The following is a 19,058-nucleotide window of genomic DNA, read 5'->3' on the forward strand; positions in this document are numbered from 1 at the left end:
TTAATTATTTTGTATGCGCTATTGTACCTATAGCTACAATCTCCTGAAAATTATTTGGTTACATAATGGCATACACATTCAGAATGATGAAAACAAATGATTAAATTCAATAATGCACAACTATTTACTCAAATATCACAAATTATTTAAATTTTTTTACCCAGAAGTCTGGAAAAAGTATGGAATTTGGAAATTTCAAATGTGTAGGAACCCTGTGTTACCTTCACTGACATCTAAAGGTTACCAGTTACAACAATAACAAAATCTCCACTTCATTCATACAGGAACCTTACAGTGAATATAAAGAATGTTTGCCCGTGTTAGTTGGTTTTTCACTTTTATTGCTTTTATGTATAATAAATATCCCATTGGCTTTAGATGACTTAACAATAGAATGAGGATATTTCATTCCTCTCTGTTGTGGTAATGATGATAATGAAGTAATGTTTTTTTTTTTACACTCTTGTTTCTCACACAGGACGATGGAAAAGAACAAGAAGAAAGGAAAAATCTTCTGAAGAGAGACACAACCTGTTCCTTCAGTTTAACACAAACTCATTTTTTCCTCATCTTCCCTGAAGCTCACGTCTACTGTGGCCCTCAGAACACACACACGCGCGCACACACACACACACACACACACACACACACACACACACACACGAACACACACAAGATAAAACCCTCAACCCATTCCATAACATTCCCCTGTGTTACATTTAACTTGCACCACATGTGACATGGACGCCACCGTTCAGCCATGTCGACACATGCAGACGCCCACGTGCTTGTCTCTCTGCAGGGTCTTACTGTGTTTGTTGAGACGTTTTTTTTTTTTCATTTTCTTGAGGAATGCATGTGTTTGTGAAAATCTATTTTCCTATATTTCCTGACAAAGAGGAGAAGCCCGAGTTCCTCTGAGCGTACAGTGCTGAGTAAACACATGGCAGGGACCATGCATAGCCATTTGTACACATGTAGTCGTCGTATGTTCTCTAGATATTGGTAGATATGCAGATAGACATACCATTTCCTTCCTCAATTTTTTTTTTTAAATCGTTCTCAAAATTGTAACACAAGTGTTAACGCTTTGACACTCGGTCATAAGAGCTGTGTCTGTGTGAGTGTCAGGAGAAGGGAGAGTGTACGTGAGTGAAGGGAACCAGGTGGCAGCTGCGGAGGATGAAGTCACGTGGAATAAAGAAATAAGGCCAGGTCACACTAAAAAAGTGACTCTGTGAAATCAGCCTGTCTTCTCAGACAGGTCATTAACAGGTAGTTAATTAGTAACACACAATTAGCGACACACTAGCCGAGCAGGAACGTTGCTTATGCTACTCAGACAGTAGCTATTCCACCTAGTTTGTAGTTTCCCCACACTGGGCCTTTGCTTCCCCCTGGCAGCTCATTTATTCTGACTTAATGAAGGTGAGGAGCTCGATAAGTGTAGTCAATGGTACAAATACTATTACTGTAAGACAGTATGTGTGCTTACAGAGCTTATTGTCCCATAAGGAGTTCATCGTCCTAAAACAAATGCATCTTTTGAAGAAAAGTCAACAGAACCACTTGAAAATGTCTTTGTACCGTCGACTCCCGCCTCACCTTTACATAAAGACCATTCAACAGAGGACATTAAATAGTTAACAGGTAATCATTTGTCAATTCAATTTTAGGATCACAAACTGTTTGTAAAGGTTGTTTTTTTTTAATCCTCTTTTGAAAAGGTGTTGAGCCTGGGCAGGGTTTAGACAGGATCTACAGTGCAGTGTATGAGTATGAGCAGGTGTGTTTCATGAAAGTGGTAGATGCTGATCTCAGCAACGCAGGAGGAGAGAGGAGGAGATGGTGAGCATCTTGTCTAACAACAGCAGAATATTGTTATTGCAGTGTGTATTTCCCTTTTTTTGAGTAGACGATATGCAAAAAGCCTCGTTGGTGTCTACAACTTAACAGGTGACAGTGTGACAAAGATGTTTTATATCGTGATGTAAGTGATGGGTGTTGTCATAGACCTGAACCCTCATGTCCACATGTTTGTGACCAAAGGGACAGATCATCAAAAACAATGGATTCAATCTTTCTTTCTTTTTTTTTCTTCCCTGGATCCCCATCCAGTGCAGCTGTTTGGAGAAGGTAAAAAAAAGTGTAACTTTACATCATTCCACAACAAACCCTTCACTTTCCCATCAAGTCCAGGTCTGAGCCAATACACAGCCAGAAAAGTGGCATCCTTCAATAAACCTTTCCAAGAGTAGTCATGTTTTATTTTCATATGATGATGATGATGATGATATTAATAATATTATGCACGGTTGAAGAGTGACTCCTTCCCTTGTAGTTTTCTTAAATAACTCATAGATTCATTGTTATTTTAGTATAGTTTTTCAGACTGCCTGCGTTGACAGCAAAATGCTAAAGGGACAAACCTGAAACCTTCAGCGTAAATATTGCCTGTTTGGATTTGTTCGAGAAGGAAATCCGTATATTGTGTACATAGCAGAGGCTGCTCAGTGGCCTTTTGTTCTTGAGTTTTCTTATTTTTTCAGAATATTTTCTGCCAGGACTAACAACAGAACTTGTACTCTGAACAGAACCTATTATCAAAAACTCCTCATGAATACATGTCCATACATTTATACACACACATATATATTGTATACATCTATGCCAATGAGTACACCTTCTCAGGACTAATCCATTATGCTAGATTTTCTCTTTAAGTCCAGAGAAAAGAGATTCTGTTGTCCTATGAGTTAAAAAAAAAAAAAAAAAAAAGTGAATTTTTCTTTCAAGTGCTTGTGAACCACTCGCCCTTCCAATAACACCAAGTTAAGATTTAAGTTTAGGTGGATTTTTTGTAATATTTTCTTTTTTTATATATGTACACTGTTTTCTGCTTCTCTTCTGTACATGGTTAATAAAATAAAGTTGACAAGGTTATGCTTTAAAACCGAGTGCAGGTCCTCTTTTTTAAGATTCACTCTTACAGATATCGACACACATCTGAAGTTATACAAAAGCCACAATAGTCAAGATATGTTTTCAGAGCTATTCACAACTACGGTGGTGCATGTTGGTAGCAGCATCATGGTGTGATGGGACTCCTGAGAACAGAATGACTCATTTCAATGTAAAGTGAAGTCCTGCACCACAGTGCATCAGACTAGGACAGTGTGGTCAGTGGTGTAAACCAGAAGTGTCAGCATAGATAAGCATAAAGCAGACACACTGTCTGATACCACTTGGGCAAAAATACGCAGACACCAGCAATATCCCATAAAATTAACATATTGAATCTGAATATGACACAGGCATGAAAAAGTATAGATAGTGATGTATATATATTTTCATTTCTGCCACATGTGGAGATTTTAGTTATGTTTTTGAATGAGAAATTAATTAATAATGAAAATAATAGACACATTTAAGTAAGTATATGTAAAAAAAAAAATATATATATATATATATATATATATATATATATTTACTTTACTTACAAAACAAAAGATACACTCTGAATCTTTTTACCAAGAACAGACTCCCTGTGTTGTGTGTGGCAGCTGATGTCGAGGCTTATGAACATGCCATGGTTTTAAGGACTCTTATGGGCTTCCTTATTTATTATATTTATTTTTATCTTAGTTTATTTATTACTGAGAGCGATGTTTTTACAATTGTTTTATTTTAAAATGTGCGTGTGTGAGGGTGTGAGGTATGATTTTTTTTTTTTTTTTTTTTTTTTACTTTTGTGTTTCATTGGTACAGTCGAGAGCTTGTTTTTTTTTTGCATTTCACTGCACTGTTTTTTAACCTTGGTTTTAGCTTTGCATGTGACCAATAAACTTATCTATCTCTATCTATCTCTATGTTGCTGAGCTAAGCGTGAAGTGTGTGTTCACACTTCTATCTCTGCCGCTGCCACCAACAAACAGCACAGAAACAAACAGGAACAACAGTCATCACAAACAATGGTTTCATGACAAATGATTAACTCCAGTTCCCTCGGACCCATCCCATCATATCCTATCCTATCCTTTCCTATCAGTCCCACCACCCTGAATACCACCAAATCCTGGAGTAGAGAGATCCGAGATCAAGGGGTTAAAGAAATATGTACCGATGATGACCGATGACCTCTGGTTCAATTTCAGGCCAATCTTCGCGATAGGCTTTGGTCAAACACAATGACAGTTACAGTTATCTCTTGACCTTAATAGATGCATTTTCAGATTGGCCTACATGGGACGTCGTTTAGCTCAGTGGGTAGAGCAGACAGCGACCTACAGTATCATATCCTGACTGGTGGCCGTTAGCTGCATCATGTCCTTCCCCCTCTCTCTGCCTCCCCATTTCTTGTCTCTCTCAACTGCAATTAAAGGCAAAAGCCTACATACAGGCCTTAAAGAGGAAATCAGCCCCCAGGGTTGTCAGGGCCTTTGAATCTCTTTTGCTAGAGAGTCAGAGCTCTGAAAAGTTACAGACTCTGGTAAAGGATTTTTTTCAACACAAATTTTAAGAGCCTGATGAAGAAACAGAGATAACACTTTGCCAACGGGGGCAACTAGTGGTCGAGTGATTTAATCGCAGGTTGAAAACAAGGTATTTTACAGCCAACAACACAAACAGTTACCACAAGAGTATGAAATGACCCCTGACCCCAGGTGAAGGTAGACAACACTTTTCAAAACCTGTACAGTTCTTTCCCTCTCCATTACAAAGACAAGGTCAAGCTAAATTTAAAATCCAGGGGGGCTTGGTGAGAATATCTAAATTGACTGTTAAATAAAAAAAAGAAAGAAAGAAAGAAAGAAAGAAAGAAAGAAAGAAAGAAAGAAAGAAAGAAAGAAAGAAAGAAAGAAAGAAAGCCCTTTACCATATCAGAATGCATTTCTCATCTACCCACTCTATGCAAACTTAAATGGTGAGGGCACTTTTCATGAAGCACAGTTGCAAAAAGTACAGGTTGCTCTTGACAAGGGCTATCAAGTGGATTCAGTTTTAGACAGGAGAGAAAGCATGTGTTGCTACAGTTACTGTCCAAGCCAATGGTGCAACTGTATCTACCTTTGTAGAAAACATTCTGACTCAGAAACATCACAATCATATTTTTATGATGCCTGTATTGTGTCAAGATTCTCACAGCTTCAGGATGGTCGGCTGCCTATCATAACACATCAGTCATGGCCGAAAAAAAACACTGAGAATTTTTGTTGAAAATCCAGTTCGGTAAAAAAAAAAAAAATAAGGGAGAGTTTTATCCCGAGAGCTACCGGCGTTGAGAATTTGGTACCTGTTGAATTCTTTTGAATTGTGCACTATGAACACGACTTGCGATATGTGGGGTTGCTGAAACGCAGGACGCAGCCCACACCCTCCATCTGACGCTGATTACAGTTTTCGTGCACACCTGTCATCTGTGTACATTTCAAAGTCATAAAAGACAAAAAAAAATACTTTTTGGTACGTCTGATCTGTTTTGTACTTCTCCACAGATTTTACATTTCAGTTTTTCAAAACATGGGGTTTACATGTGCCTTTCATTCCTCTGCACCGCAACCTGTAGCATTTTCTGCATCCTTTATACAAAGGACACTGACTGGGGTGGAGGTGGTGCATGGATCTGACTTTGATCTCTCCATGCACTGTGTTTTCTCAGACAGTATGCCGAAGGGCATGTATGGTCCTTCTCTCGGTTGAAGGCATCCAACAACGTGTCAAATGATTTAAACTATTGGAGATGGCTTGAGGGCGAGTCAGCTCATCTAACGCTGTGTTTATAGCTAAAAAGGGCTCCTCAGGAGCATTTGTACTTATTTGATGCTTGTCTATTATGATTCATGTTTGAAAATGAAAAAATAAAAGAGACAAAGGGGGGCTGTGACACTTGTTTCCTGTTTGTGATGGGTGTATTGATAAGAACCACGCTGATCTTTATTGCTCTTTCAGACACTTCAAAGCATTTTGTTGTGGTCCTCTTTCCGTTCTCATTATACAGTATATCTCTCTACAGCGGCCCACAAAGGTCTGAGTGTGGGATGAACTAAAGATCAGCAGCTCTGTAGTGAGCTACAACTACTGTGAGAAGGACACATCAACTCAAAAAAGAAAAGAAAACTCTGTTTTATGAAGTGAAGCTTTAATGATTAAAAGTCAGAGAGAACAAGCAAGCAACTGTGGAAATTATCATAAAATAACAAAACCATTTCATATATTGTGGCAGCACTCAGGATCTTCAAACTAAATATCATTAAAGGCATCTAATACACTTCCAGTATAAGGCAAGGCTATAAACTATTTTATTAAGGAAACATACTGTAGGCCCAACACACATGGAAGGAAATGCTTTAAACAGATTCTGAACTGTATGAATCTTCTGTAACACTTTACGATAAGGGTCCCTTAAATAACGTTAGTTAGTACATTATTAAGCATGAATTAACTGTTTACAGATATATTAACACTCATTATTATGTATTAGGATTAGGAAACACATTAATTAATGTAGCCTATTAGTAAGCAGTTAATTCATGTTTACTACTCAAAATTAGTTAATACATTTAAAAGTTGAATAATGTCATTATATGTATGCATTACTCAGCATAATTAACACATTAGTTTATATATTAATGCTTAATAATGTACTAATTAACATTAATTAAGGGACCCTTATTGTAAAGTGTGTAAAGTTTTTTTTATCTCTAACACCATCTGTAACACCAACACAGTAGCTCTTTTGCAGTGATGTGCCATTTACATCTACTGTGAGATGGAACATGAACTCAGTCTGTTTTATGAAGTGAAGCTTTAATGATTAAAAGTCAGAGAGATCAAGCAACTGTGGCAATTATCATAAAATGGTTAACAAGTTGCATAAAAATGACTCAGCGTAATGCAAAAATTAAAATATAATGCTGGTTGTTCATGCTAGGCAGAGCAGAGGTTGAGTGGCTGCAGCTCCTCACCGAGGATGATGAGGGCTTTCACTCATTCAAAGACGGATTCTGGGAGACTTGCTGTTGGTTGAAAGCCGTCATGGCCCACTCCAGGGTCTGGCTCACACAAATCTTTCCAGCGGGAGTGGTGACTCTGCAGAGAGACACACACACAGAGAGAGAGAGGAAACTCAGTCAGTATTCAGAATTTACGACTTGTATAGAACTTTACTGTAAAATGTCAGCCCTGTTTTGTTTTAGTTTAGTGATAAGTGTGTGCATGTGTGTGTGTGTGCGTGTGTGTGTGTGTGTGTGTGTGTGTGTGTGTGTGTGTGTGTGTGTGTGTGTGTGTGTGTGTGTGTGTGTGTGTGTGTGTGTGTGTGTGTGTGTGCGTGTGCGTGTGTCTTTCGTTAGAGAGAAGCTCAGACTCACACAAAGGCCTTTTCGGAGCATCTGTTGTGAGTTTTGGTGATGGACATAATGCGCGATGTTGGTATCTTTTTGGGATAGAATCGAAAGCAGCATGTTGCAGGTGACATCACGTTTGGTCCATGCACTGCAAATAAATAAATAAAATGAAAAAAATAAATGAATTATGATATAATAATCATAATAATAAAAAACAAACAAACAAACATGGATCTTTTAGTGATATTCTCCTCTCAAGCTGTAACTTCCTGGCACCACGTGTTAAAATAAAAGATTTATGATTAGGCTATACTGTACTGTAATAGCAAAACTGTATATCAAGTAAGTCATGTCATAAATCCATGTGTACATTAAAATGAATACATTTCAGTTTTGTTCATAATCTACAGAAATTTTGACCGACTGTACCTCTGCTGGAACAGTGTTATGAATATATCAGTTTCAACAGTCTGTACAGTTACACATCATTTGAAGTCTACTATGGATTTGTAATTAGTAACATAGAGCTTCTTTCCAAGCAGTTACAGACTTACGCATGGCAGTGCAGTGGTGAACAGTGATCAGCAGCATCAGCATCATTCCCCCAGTAAAGATCCTCATGATGTCTTCAGTGTGGAGCTGATGATGTTCTAGTGATCACTGACTGTCTTTCTGCATCTTATACAGTCTGCTTATTCAGAAAGGTTTAGTTGCCATATTAGGTAACAGGAAGTTTGAGGAGGAGTGATCGAATCATACACCAAAACCACACCAGTCTTGCTCAACCTCTATACACTGTCAATACATTCAAGATATGATCAAATAAAATTACAAGTCTCTGTCAGGAAGAAAACACCAACACTTTTAACACATTGACTGAACTAAAAATGACTGAAAATACTAAGAGCATCACAACATCTTTCGTCACTTTGAATGCTTTATTTTCAGATAAATCAGTATTTTGTTATAAATATCCTAACACTTCACTGGGTGCACTAAATAACCGTTTTTTTGACAGGAACAATTGATTAAGGGCCTGATAATAGGCATTTACACATCATTCCTCCAGTAGCCTACCCCTATCATTAAACATCACCTTATGAAGGTATCTAATACACTTCCAACATAAGTCAAGGCTATAAACTGGCGAAAATGAGCTCTTCAATTGGCGAAATATAGGCCCAACACACATGGAAGGAAATGCTGTAAACAGATTCTGACCTGTATGAATCTCTTTATGTACGTATATATTCTCAACAGTCAGCCACTTACCTCAGCCTCCTGAAACCCTCCCTCCAGACATTTCCACCAACCAGTGCACTGCGTTCCTGGACTTCTTCAACTCTAAAACCAACACCATAACACACCATTGCGAACTCATCCATAAAGCCAAAACCACCACCTGTCATCTCGATCCTCTTCCCACCTCCCTTGTCAAAGCATGTCTGCCATCCATCTCCCCCATGATCACCAACATAATTAACTCCTCCCTCACTACTGGCACTGTGCCCCCCACTCTCAAACTGGCTGCCATCACACCCATCCTGAAAAAACGTGCTGCTGACCCAGCTGACCTCAACCACTACCGGCCCATCTCCAACCTCCCCTTTGTTTCCAAAACACTTGAAAGGGTGGTTGCCGCACAACTACAGTCCCACCTCGACACAAACAATCTCCATGAAACTTTCCAATCCGGCTTCCGTCCAAAACACAGCACTGAAACAGCCCTATTCAAAACCACCAGCGACCTGTGGTGGCAAAAAATGTTGTTCCTTATTTAAAAAGGATGACTGAACACGTCCACTGTCTTTCTTGAGTTTTATTAAAAGGCATTCATGAATGGAGTCACACAAACACAACCGAACAGGAGTACAGTCAGTGAGTGAGTGCCCTGAAGACGTTCTCAGGGCGCTATCTTTATAGTTCCCAAAACACATTGAACAGCAGACAAAATATATGGCACTGGTAGCTGTGCCTGGCTTCACCGCCAGGACACAACTCCCCTTGTAAATTAACACAGTCAGAGTCAGAGCTCTGTGTGGATTCAGTGATTTGTGTCTGGTGCATGTCATACAGGTATCATCAAAGGGATTAGCTGGGTACCACTTTCCACAAGGTGAAAGGAAGTTCACTTAGTTAACATGGTTATACAACCCTCGTACAGCATACAATGGGTTACACCAAAATTTCCCATTACATTCCACTCTTTTTAGCATTTTTACGCTAAACCATAATAATAGGAAATTTTGTAATTATCTACCCCATGTTCTCCCCGGGCAGAGAAACACAGTCCACAGGAACAGAGGAGCCAGAAATCCCCCCCCCCCTCACTTGACAAGAGGAGGGTAAAAGACTCATCCGTCTAGCTGCACTCAACCTAAGAAAGGGGAAAAACCTCTGATACTGTATAATGAGGAAAAAATCCCATATTCTACTACATAACTAATCTACTTCAAATAATATGTGGAAAGATAAATCAAAGTAACGGTATGATTAGAAAAGATACAAAGTTATCAAAAGGTATAAAACTGAAGTGTTTTGGAAATCACCCCTGTAATGACGTAGTCATATCAAAACAGGAAAAAGCAAAAACACTATCACATGAAAAATCAAAATCACCACTTCAAAGGAATCATATCCATTGACAAAATCTCACTGTAAAAGATAAGCAACAACATCAAAAATCACACATCTAGCAATGCATGAGAATCAAAACATGGTGTTCTATGATGAACCTAACTTAAGTATTTTTAAGAAATCAGCTTATTGCTAAACATCACTCAATGCAGAAAAAAAGATATAAATGAATAAACTGAAAATATGAAAAACTTAAAGGAGCTCATCCTGATCCCCATACGGGGGATTCCACTCCTCTTCCATCTCTTCCATCTGCACAAACCGTTCAGTGGCAGATGAGATCATTGACGTCACCAATGATCTGACTAGTGGCACAACACAACACAAGACAACACTCAGACCCACAAGGACAGCCAGGACCGGGGCAAACAGATGCAACAGTGTAGCTTGCCACCCATTAGAGCCCAAGACCACCAACCATCTGCGTTCTCTTCCGTGTCTCGGCTCTTCTGCAAATGCAACAAGTCATTCAGGTGTGCAACAACATGGGTCATATTATCAGATAATGTCAGGAATATAAGTACAGCAATCAGTACCCACAACATGACAGACCCCCCTTGGTTTGCTAACACCATGTCCATGGCCAGCCTGTTCTGCAGAGCCACATTGCTGAGGCCCTGCACGGCCGGTGTGAGTGTCCCAAAACCTGTGTCCACTGTGCCAGTGAGATCTTCCAAGTCCAGAGCAATGTCATTGATCTTAAATGCATTGTTCGTTGCACCATAGCCAGGCAGGAGAGCACCAAAAATCTACTCCACAGTGCTGACTCGTTCATGCACTGTGTCAGTGTCTCTCCTGGCCCGGTGTGGTGGGTAGTAGTGGTCGTAGTTAGTGTGGAAGTGATTCAGGTCAGGCATAATCCTGACAGCTGGTAACAGTTTAGCTATATAGCATGTTCCACACCAACCAGGTCGCAAAGCCTGATAGACCCTCTCCTGCACTCCCCTGGAAACATTCCCAGAGCGAACGCTTGACCCCTCGTAATTCACAACACTCACGTTGATCTTCAGCAGCTCCTCTGTGAGGTTATTATGAACCACGCGCTCTGGGCCGTGGTCTCCCTGGGTGAAAGCAATCATTGCCCCTAAAGTTTCAGAAACATTTAGACGATAGGATTGCAGTGGCAATGAATTACCCATTTCATGTGGCAGGGCAGCGCAGACATAGCAACTCTATGATTAGAGAAAAAAAACAACGGACATATAATTCGTGAGACAAAAGTAGCCTTGAAGCTGCGACTGCAGCTGCATCTGTCCTGGGAACACCTAGAGAGAAAAGGTCAATGTTGTTAATGTGAACTTTCACACAGCAATTTGTTATGTCGGTACCAGCAGTTCAACCAAAAAAAAATAAAAACACAAATTAATGCTGATCATTTAGGTTTTCCTGCTGAAGTCGTCTCCATTCACCCAAATATGTCCAACTTACTGAAAATGAACAATCTACAAAAAGTACTGAGTAGAGTATCCTTTAACTCTGGCCTGTGGGAGCAAACGACATTATGATGGCCACATGGTCATGTGGCTTTCCATCTTCCACTGTTGGCAGGAGAGTAACAGGGTTAAAGCAGTACATGTCAGAAGTCATAATCCCACCATTCTCGTCAACAGTTATGGTCAAAAGTCATGAGCAGTCAGGTAGTCCAAGTGTCAAAGGTATTTCTACTACTACCTTAAAGTCACTGAAAAACTTTCGTCAGCCTCCACAGTCGTCAGTGTCACATCTGAGTGACAGGGTCTGAGCTTTTAGGCCTTTCCCATGAGCAATTGCTGCTAATGGTGCCTAAAGGAAGTTCACTTAGTTAACATGGTTATACAACCCTCGTACAGCATACAATGGGTTACACCAAAATTTCCCATTACAGACCTCCTCTGTGCAGCCGACTCTGGACTACTCACCATTCTCATTCTCCTCGATCTCAGCACAGCATTCGACACCAACTCCTGGACCGCCACGCTCCTGGACCGCCTGGCTGGTATTGGGATCCGTGGTGCTGCACTCTCCTGGTTCACATCCTACCTCACTGACCGTCAACAATTCGTGCAACTAAGGAACCACAAGTCTGGGTGTTAGGGTGTTTCACTGGGTGTCCCCCAGGAGTCAGTCTTGGGTCCACTTCTCTTCACCATCTACCTCCTCCCCCTGGGCACACTCCTCCGTCACCATGGGGTCCATTGTCATTGCTACGCTAACGCTGATGACACACAGGTCTACATCTCCTCTAAACCCACCGCTGTCATCCCTCCCACCTCCCTCCTCACCGGCCTTGACGACATCCAGAGCTGGATGAGCAGGAACTTCCTGAAACTCAACGGCTATAGAGTGCCGAAGCGGAAGCAGGAAGGAACGGCCCCATGGGTCCTCAACTCGGAAAAAGTCTCCATGTAAATGAATGGGGGTCAAAGTTTTATTTCGTGATCCGATTGAATTGTGTCATGAGAAAAAAATATGTCCTCTACTTGTTTAAAACATCACGTTTCATGTAGAGAAATCAGCAGTTTGTTGTAAAACGGCAACAGAAGAATGTATTTAGTGTGACGACCGCTCTAGGACTACAGATCTGGTGTCCCACAAAAAATACGTCACCAACTGACACGGGAAAGGGCGGCATTTGGTGTGTGACGTCACCTACGCGACCTGTAGTCTTTCTGGTTACGGATTCTTCTGAATTTTATTCTACAAAAGTTTTACAACAAACTGCTGATTTCTCGGCATGAAACGTGATGTTTTAAACAGGTAGAGGTCATATTTTTTTGACGGATCACGAAATAAAACTTGGACTCTTGTTCACCTGTATGGAGACTTTTTCCGAGTTGAGGACCCATGGGGCCGTTACTTCCTGCTTCCGCTTCAGCACTCTATAAAACTGAGGCCCTGCTCATCGGCTCCAAATCCACCCTCACCAAATCACAACACACCCCAGCTGCACCCATCATCATCGACGGATTCCCTGTATCCTTCTCCCCCCAAGTCAAGAGCCTCGGCGTCATCCTGGACAACACCCTCTCATTCACACGCCCCCACTTACCTCTGCCACCTCCTTCAAGAATACACCCCCCCCCCCCCCCCCGCTCCCTCTGCTCAACCTCTGCTGGACTATTTGGACCACCATGGGTGCCCGATCATTCAGCTGTTCAGCACCCAGGCTCTGGAACTCCCTCCCCCCACACATAAGACAGTCAGATACCATCACAACCTTCAAGTCACAACTCAAAACTCACCTGTTCAAACTCACATACAATCTATAACTGGACACTTTTTTCCACAATGTTTTGTTTTTAATGATGTTTATGATTTTTATACTCTGTAAGGTGACCTTGGGTGTCATGAAAGGCACCTCTAAATTACAGTAAATGTATTATGATTATGATTATAATTATTATTATTATATGAATATTGATGTAGCTCATTGTCCTAGAAAACAATAATTCCAGTTTTTTTCAGTTTGCCAACAAGCATTGGTTAAAGCAGAAGTAAGCGATCCGGTCGTTTTGGCTAACTTCCTGTCAGCCGATTCACGCGCATCCCTTGGCTGCACACACAGCCCTTTATGCCGTTCTCTCTCCTCATTGGATAAAGGTTGTAGGATACAAGGAAAGTTTTCTCCTCGGCTCAGAGCAGAGCAGAGTGACTGAAAGACCCGTGTTTCAGACCAAACACTCTATAGAAGTGATTGTTGTCGGAAGATAGAACTATTTAAAGGTGTACAGAAATGGCCGTTTGTCCTGTTTGTCGCGCCGAGTTGTCACGAGCTGCAACACGAGTTTACCCGAGTAAGGAAAACGAATTTGATTGGTCGTTATCGAGCGGGCGGGATATTCAAAGCTTGGGGCGAGCCCGAGCTCCATGTGTGTGTGCGTGTCTCAGACGTTTGAATGACGGATGACGGATCCAATATCAGTGGCTGATGAATCGTGTACAGGCTGACGTATAATCCGTGCGCCTGCATTATCCAATGCGAAAAAAAAATATACACACTTTCATCCCGGATTTACTCAAAAATAGAATTTTGCACAAAGTTTGGCCTACATCGTCTGAAATATGAGTTATTACATTCATTTTATGTTCCAGAGTGGGCTCAAATTCAATTTTCTTTTCTGTAAACCTTTAAGACTTATATTAACACAAACATTCCGCTTACTTCTGCTTTAATACTGACGCTACTTTTTCAAAACTCTTCACAGTCTGCATTGCCAACTCAGCTGAACAGTTACTCTCACCCCCAAAACTCTTTCTCACCAACAAAACACTTTTTTCAAAATCAGCTATTCACACGGGCACAACACTGGCAAGTCTCACTCAGGAAGAAAACACCATCACTGTTAACACAATCTCTGACACCAGCTGTAACACCAACACAGCTCTTTTGCAGTATTGTGGCATTTACCTCGTAACTTACAGTAACTAAAATACTATGTCTAATGGTATATAAAACACTGTTTCTCTGTCATGTGAGTCTGTCTTTATGTATTACTGTGCAGTTTGTTGGTTAGGATGGCTGCTTTTTAAATTGTCAAAATTCACCAATGCTGAAAGTATGTGCTCTCTTTCTTGAACTTAACACATACAGTACTACATGCATAAAGCTTTTTAAATCCCTGTATTTTGTACATGATAAATGTGTAGACCATAATACATGAGCTTGATTGTGTCTGTACGTGATAAATGTACTGTAAACTGATCATATCTCTATAATCTAATCACACTTATAATCTAAGATCAGAATTTTGCAGTTCCTGTTGTCTGCCTGATCCCGTGAAGTGATCCGTGAAGCCACACACATGCAAGTTTTCGCATGTGGTTGATTAGAACAGCAATACTTTGTGCTATCGGAGCAGATAGAGGTTTTGCTGATGTTGAGGTAAAAGGAAAATACAGAGCATAGGAAATATATCGTGTGAGATTAACATGCATGTCACCGAGGAGCTGAGTCGCCTTGGCTTGCAAAGAAACCTCACTGATTTTATCACAACAAGAAAACAGTTTGCGGTGTCACTGTGCAGAAGATCACTCCTGGGACTGCTGCAGATCATTTGATTGTTCCACAAGCACCACTAAAGACTATAGCACCAATACTCTTTCTCCACTCGTAATAGAGAGCAAAATGTTCAAAAAAGCACAGTTTTATGAATCATATTCCACATAATTGACACCACTGCATTCGTACAATACAAATAGGACACAACACAGAAACTGAAACCTCACCAGCAGCACATCGATTACCAGCAAGTCTCGTGCATGATTCAAAGCAGCACTATGTAACACACTCTTCAGGACTTGACAAGGAAGGAAGTTGTTGAGTTGCAACCTCTTGTGGTGGTAAGTTAAAGGTTGGCTGTCCTCTCTGAATGGCAAAAGATCAAAGTATGAACAGAGTTCTTGTGTCTGCTCTGCAACCTTAACCATAGGTTTATTATTCTATAATACTTTTGTTTCCTAGTATACCACACTTTGACATGGTGTACCAACCTTGACTGGTTAAAAATTAAATTCGATAGTCTTTGATTATTCCATGTTTGATCATTTGTTAAAGGTAGAAATTGTAACCCTGCTCAGAAGACACACACAGCCACCAACAGAGTTTGTTACTGTACAAGCATTTTATTTGAATACAAAGATTTTGTATGTATACATTCAAGTGTGCAAAAGCAGGCATCCATTTAGGTATTAGACAATAAGTAATAAGATCCTCAGTGCTGCTGTCCGCTGCCTTTATCGCCATGAAACGTGTTGTACATGTCTTCAGCCCATGGTGTCGAACTGCAGCAAATCTTCTTCCCTTTAACAGTCTGGATTCTGAAAAAAACAATAAAAAATAATAAATATAACATCCACCTTCTATTGCTCAAGTTTTTAACGCTGTGGTCTTGTGATGAAAGCTGAAAGTCAAAGGCTGCGTATTGTTCTATTGATTATTTAATAATTAAGGCACAAGAAAGATTCAGTAGAAGAACTTACATGAATCCCTGCTTCCGGCAGAGTTGGTGGGTCTTGGTTATACTGGCTACACGGTTTGGTGGTAATGGTTTCTCGTGAAAGTCGAAGCAGCAGTTTCCAGGATTCGTCTCAAATCGCAGTGCTCTGGCTGTGAAAGATCAATAGAAGAAGTCAATACATAACACCTCTGAGCAAAGATGTGATGATGATGATAAGGAACAGAGAGCACTCACGCATGGCATCGCAGACAGAGAGCAGCAGCAGAAGCCCCAAAGTCAAGCAACAAATCTTCATGGTGCTGGCAGTGAAGAGGTGACGATGATGATGCAGTTTGTCTTTGTTCCTCCCTGTTGTGATCAACTCTCAGCTCTGTGTCCAATATATATCCTGTCCATTGTAGGAATGAAACGCCCCCACCTCTTCACCTCCACTACCACCTCCACAGTTTCCGTCCAAGTCTCAGGAGGAACGTTCCAGTGAAAACGCAGTTTACACAGTTGACATTTTGGGTCTAAACATTTTGTGATCTAAATATAAAAACAATGGAACAATCTGTTCAGCAATTATCTTAATATCTTGGAAAGTACAGACAACACACAATGAGAATGAGATGAGATGACACATTTACATAATAGCCTACTCAGGTTGCGTATAGACATGATGTCACCGACAGAACAAGACAGCTGACATGCTGCAGGCCTCCAGGTCAATTTCCTGTTTAGAAAAAAACACCCGCTGTGTGATAGTTTTCACCATCACGCTTCTCATACTTCGGACATTTTCCCACAGAGAAAACAGAGACAGAAGGCATACAGCAAGAAGAAAGAAGCATCAAAATAATAAATAATAATAAACAAGTAATGATACAACAACAACAATAATCATCATCATCATCATTCATTTATTCATTCATAATAATAATAATTCAATTCAATTCATTTATTAAGGACTGCACAACAAGTCGGCAGAATTTGCTTTCGGCACAGCATAGTGCCAGCACATAGTACTGTGTGGCAACAGACATCAGTTATACATACATACATACATAATTTGATTCTAATAATCTGAAAAAGAATAGAAGAAGAGGAAAGCACATTAACATGGTACAAAATTCAAATGGAAGGAATCTGGGCTAACCTGTGACCCGGCATTTTAATGTTGCCCACAGCAGAGCGAGTAACCGGGTGCTGAAAGTGTTTAAACAGTTGAATCACATAGAATTAAACCCAACGGTAACACTTTATTTGATGCCTATCACTATAACGCATTATAACCATACTTTTACTAAATGTGAGGCTGTGCAAAATAGAGCCATGCGGTATTTTCTTGGTGTACATAAATTCACACCAACACTAGCTTTGATGGGAGATATGGGCTGGGAACCCAGTGAGGTACGGTGGAGTGTATATAACAGGATTGCAAGAAAAATGTTTGAGTGGGACACTCTGACCAATGGGGCTTGGGATAGGGACATATATGACATCTTGCTGAGAGCTGGATATGAAGACCATTATTATAACAAAGAGAAAGTGGAGATTAATGTATTAAAATAAATGATTTTTCAACAAAGTAAAGATAGATGGGCATTAGATATTTGGGGTAAACCAAAGCTGCATACTTACTGTGAAATAAAACAGGTATTTGGCCCAGAAAACTATGTTTTTTATAATTTGTCTAAAAAGAAAAGATCCCTGTGTGCTCAATTGAGAGCCGGTATTCTTGGTCTTCATATCGAGACAGGCAGATATGTTGGCACAGCAGAAGACCATAGAATTTGTAATTTATGTGACATCCAAGAGAATGGAGAATGAAATGCATTGTGTTCTCTACTGTCCTTTTTATGACTCCATAAGACAAAAATTGTTTAGTAAAGTAGATCCAAATAATGAATTTGTGTGGTTGGACGATGCTGAGAAGCTAAAACATATTTTTCATTTGAATATTTTTGCATTTTCTTTATTTCTTGAAAAGGCTTGGGCAATGAGACGAAGAGCGATATATAGTTGAGAACTGAAAGTCACACCTGTGTGGCAGGTAACACCAACAGGAAGGACTGTTTAGTCTTTGTTTTTGTATTTGTTATTGTGTCTTGTGTCAGTGGTGGCATGACACGAAAATAAAAAATTCATTCATTCATTCATTCATTCATTCATTCATTCATTCATTCATTCATTCATTTACTGCGTTATAATGCAGTTATTACACTGTATAACTATAGTTATAACCACTCACACAATGATCATAATGCTTTATAACAATAATCATAACACACTAAAGCATTTTATCATGACTTCATGAGTTCAGGTATTATATAATACGTTATAATTGTTAGTAACTTGCTGACAATGCCCACGTTGATAATGTATTATAAATCTAGTTATAATGTGTTATAATTGGCTTATAAACGTGAATAACTATCATTATAAACACTCATAAGACTTTATAACAATAAGCATAGCACATTATAGAGCATTATAACTCTATTATAATACTTGACCTTATAAGCCATTATAAAATGCTCTATGATGTGTTATGTTAATTTATGAATGTTTATAATGATAGTTATACACGTTTATAAGCCAATTATAACACATTATAACTAGATTTATAATGCATCATAAATGATCATTTATGAGTGTTTATAACTAGGCTATAGTTATACAGTGCTATAATTGCTCCAACTCCTACTCCTCAGATGTCGTCAAGATTCTTAATAAAGAAAAAAAAAACCACCAACCTCCGTGAGGGAAAACTACAGAACTAATTTATCACGAGTGGGGCGGGGGTTCTCCATCTGTGCATGTCTATATGCACATAATGTCATGGAGAAAGCATAATGTTCACAAGATCTTATCACACCTATTTTCAGTTGTGTACCTAAACCCAGACAGAGCTAGCCGTGACCTATTTAGATCATTTCCGTGCAGCCCCATCAATTTCCTCATGATCACCATCTTGACAAAAAGGCTGACAGTGAAATGCAATGAGTTTGTTATGGCCTATGACATAGTATAGAGCTTAATTTAAACTCTATGAAGCATACAGTACATTGCATGTATTTTACTGATGTTAGAAGAAAAGACAAGTTTCAAAGACAAGTCACCTCCTCATGGTCATCTCCACTTAGAGTCAAAGAAAGAA

The 19,058-nt window shown here is 39.8% G+C and overlaps 1 protein-coding gene and 2 long non-coding RNA genes across 6 annotated transcripts in view; 1 reads left to right on the top strand and 2 right to left on the bottom strand.

Moving 5' to 3' along the window:
- Window positions 1-2,919, top strand: part of LOC310987507 (septin-7-like) — a 65,775-nt gene extending 62,856 nt beyond the window's left edge. For all 4 annotated transcript variants that reach the window (XM_083973803.1, XM_083973804.1, XM_083973806.1 and 1 more), the window contains exon 13: window positions 479-2,919. In XM_083973803.1, the coding sequence (XP_083829929.1) occupies window positions 479-518 (40 nt within the window). In that variant the 3' untranslated portion in view covers window positions 519-2,919. The remainder of the gene's footprint in view (window positions 1-478) is intronic.
- Window positions 2,920-6,689: 3,770 nt separating this feature from the next.
- Window positions 6,690-8,018, bottom strand: LOC310987518. Its single transcript, XR_014595448.1, has 3 exons — window positions 7,898-8,018; window positions 7,368-7,491; window positions 6,690-7,089 (listed from the first exon to the last, which is right to left on the bottom strand). It is a non-coding gene; the product is annotated as an uncharacterized lncRNA (long non-coding RNA).
- Window positions 8,019-15,561: 7,543 nt separating this feature from the next.
- LOC310987520 lies at window positions 15,562-16,306 on the bottom strand. The gene is made up of 3 exons (XR_014595449.1): window positions 16,151-16,306; window positions 15,939-16,065; window positions 15,562-15,776 (listed from the first exon to the last, which is right to left on the bottom strand). It is a non-coding gene; the product is annotated as an uncharacterized lncRNA (long non-coding RNA).
- Between the last annotated feature and the right edge of the window lie 2,752 nt (window positions 16,307-19,058).

This window comes from Trachurus trachurus (assembly GCF_905171665.1).
Source record: "Trachurus trachurus genome assembly, chromosome: 6".
NCBI classification, from domain to species: domain Eukaryota; kingdom Metazoa; phylum Chordata; class Actinopteri; order Carangiformes; family Carangidae; genus Trachurus; species Trachurus trachurus.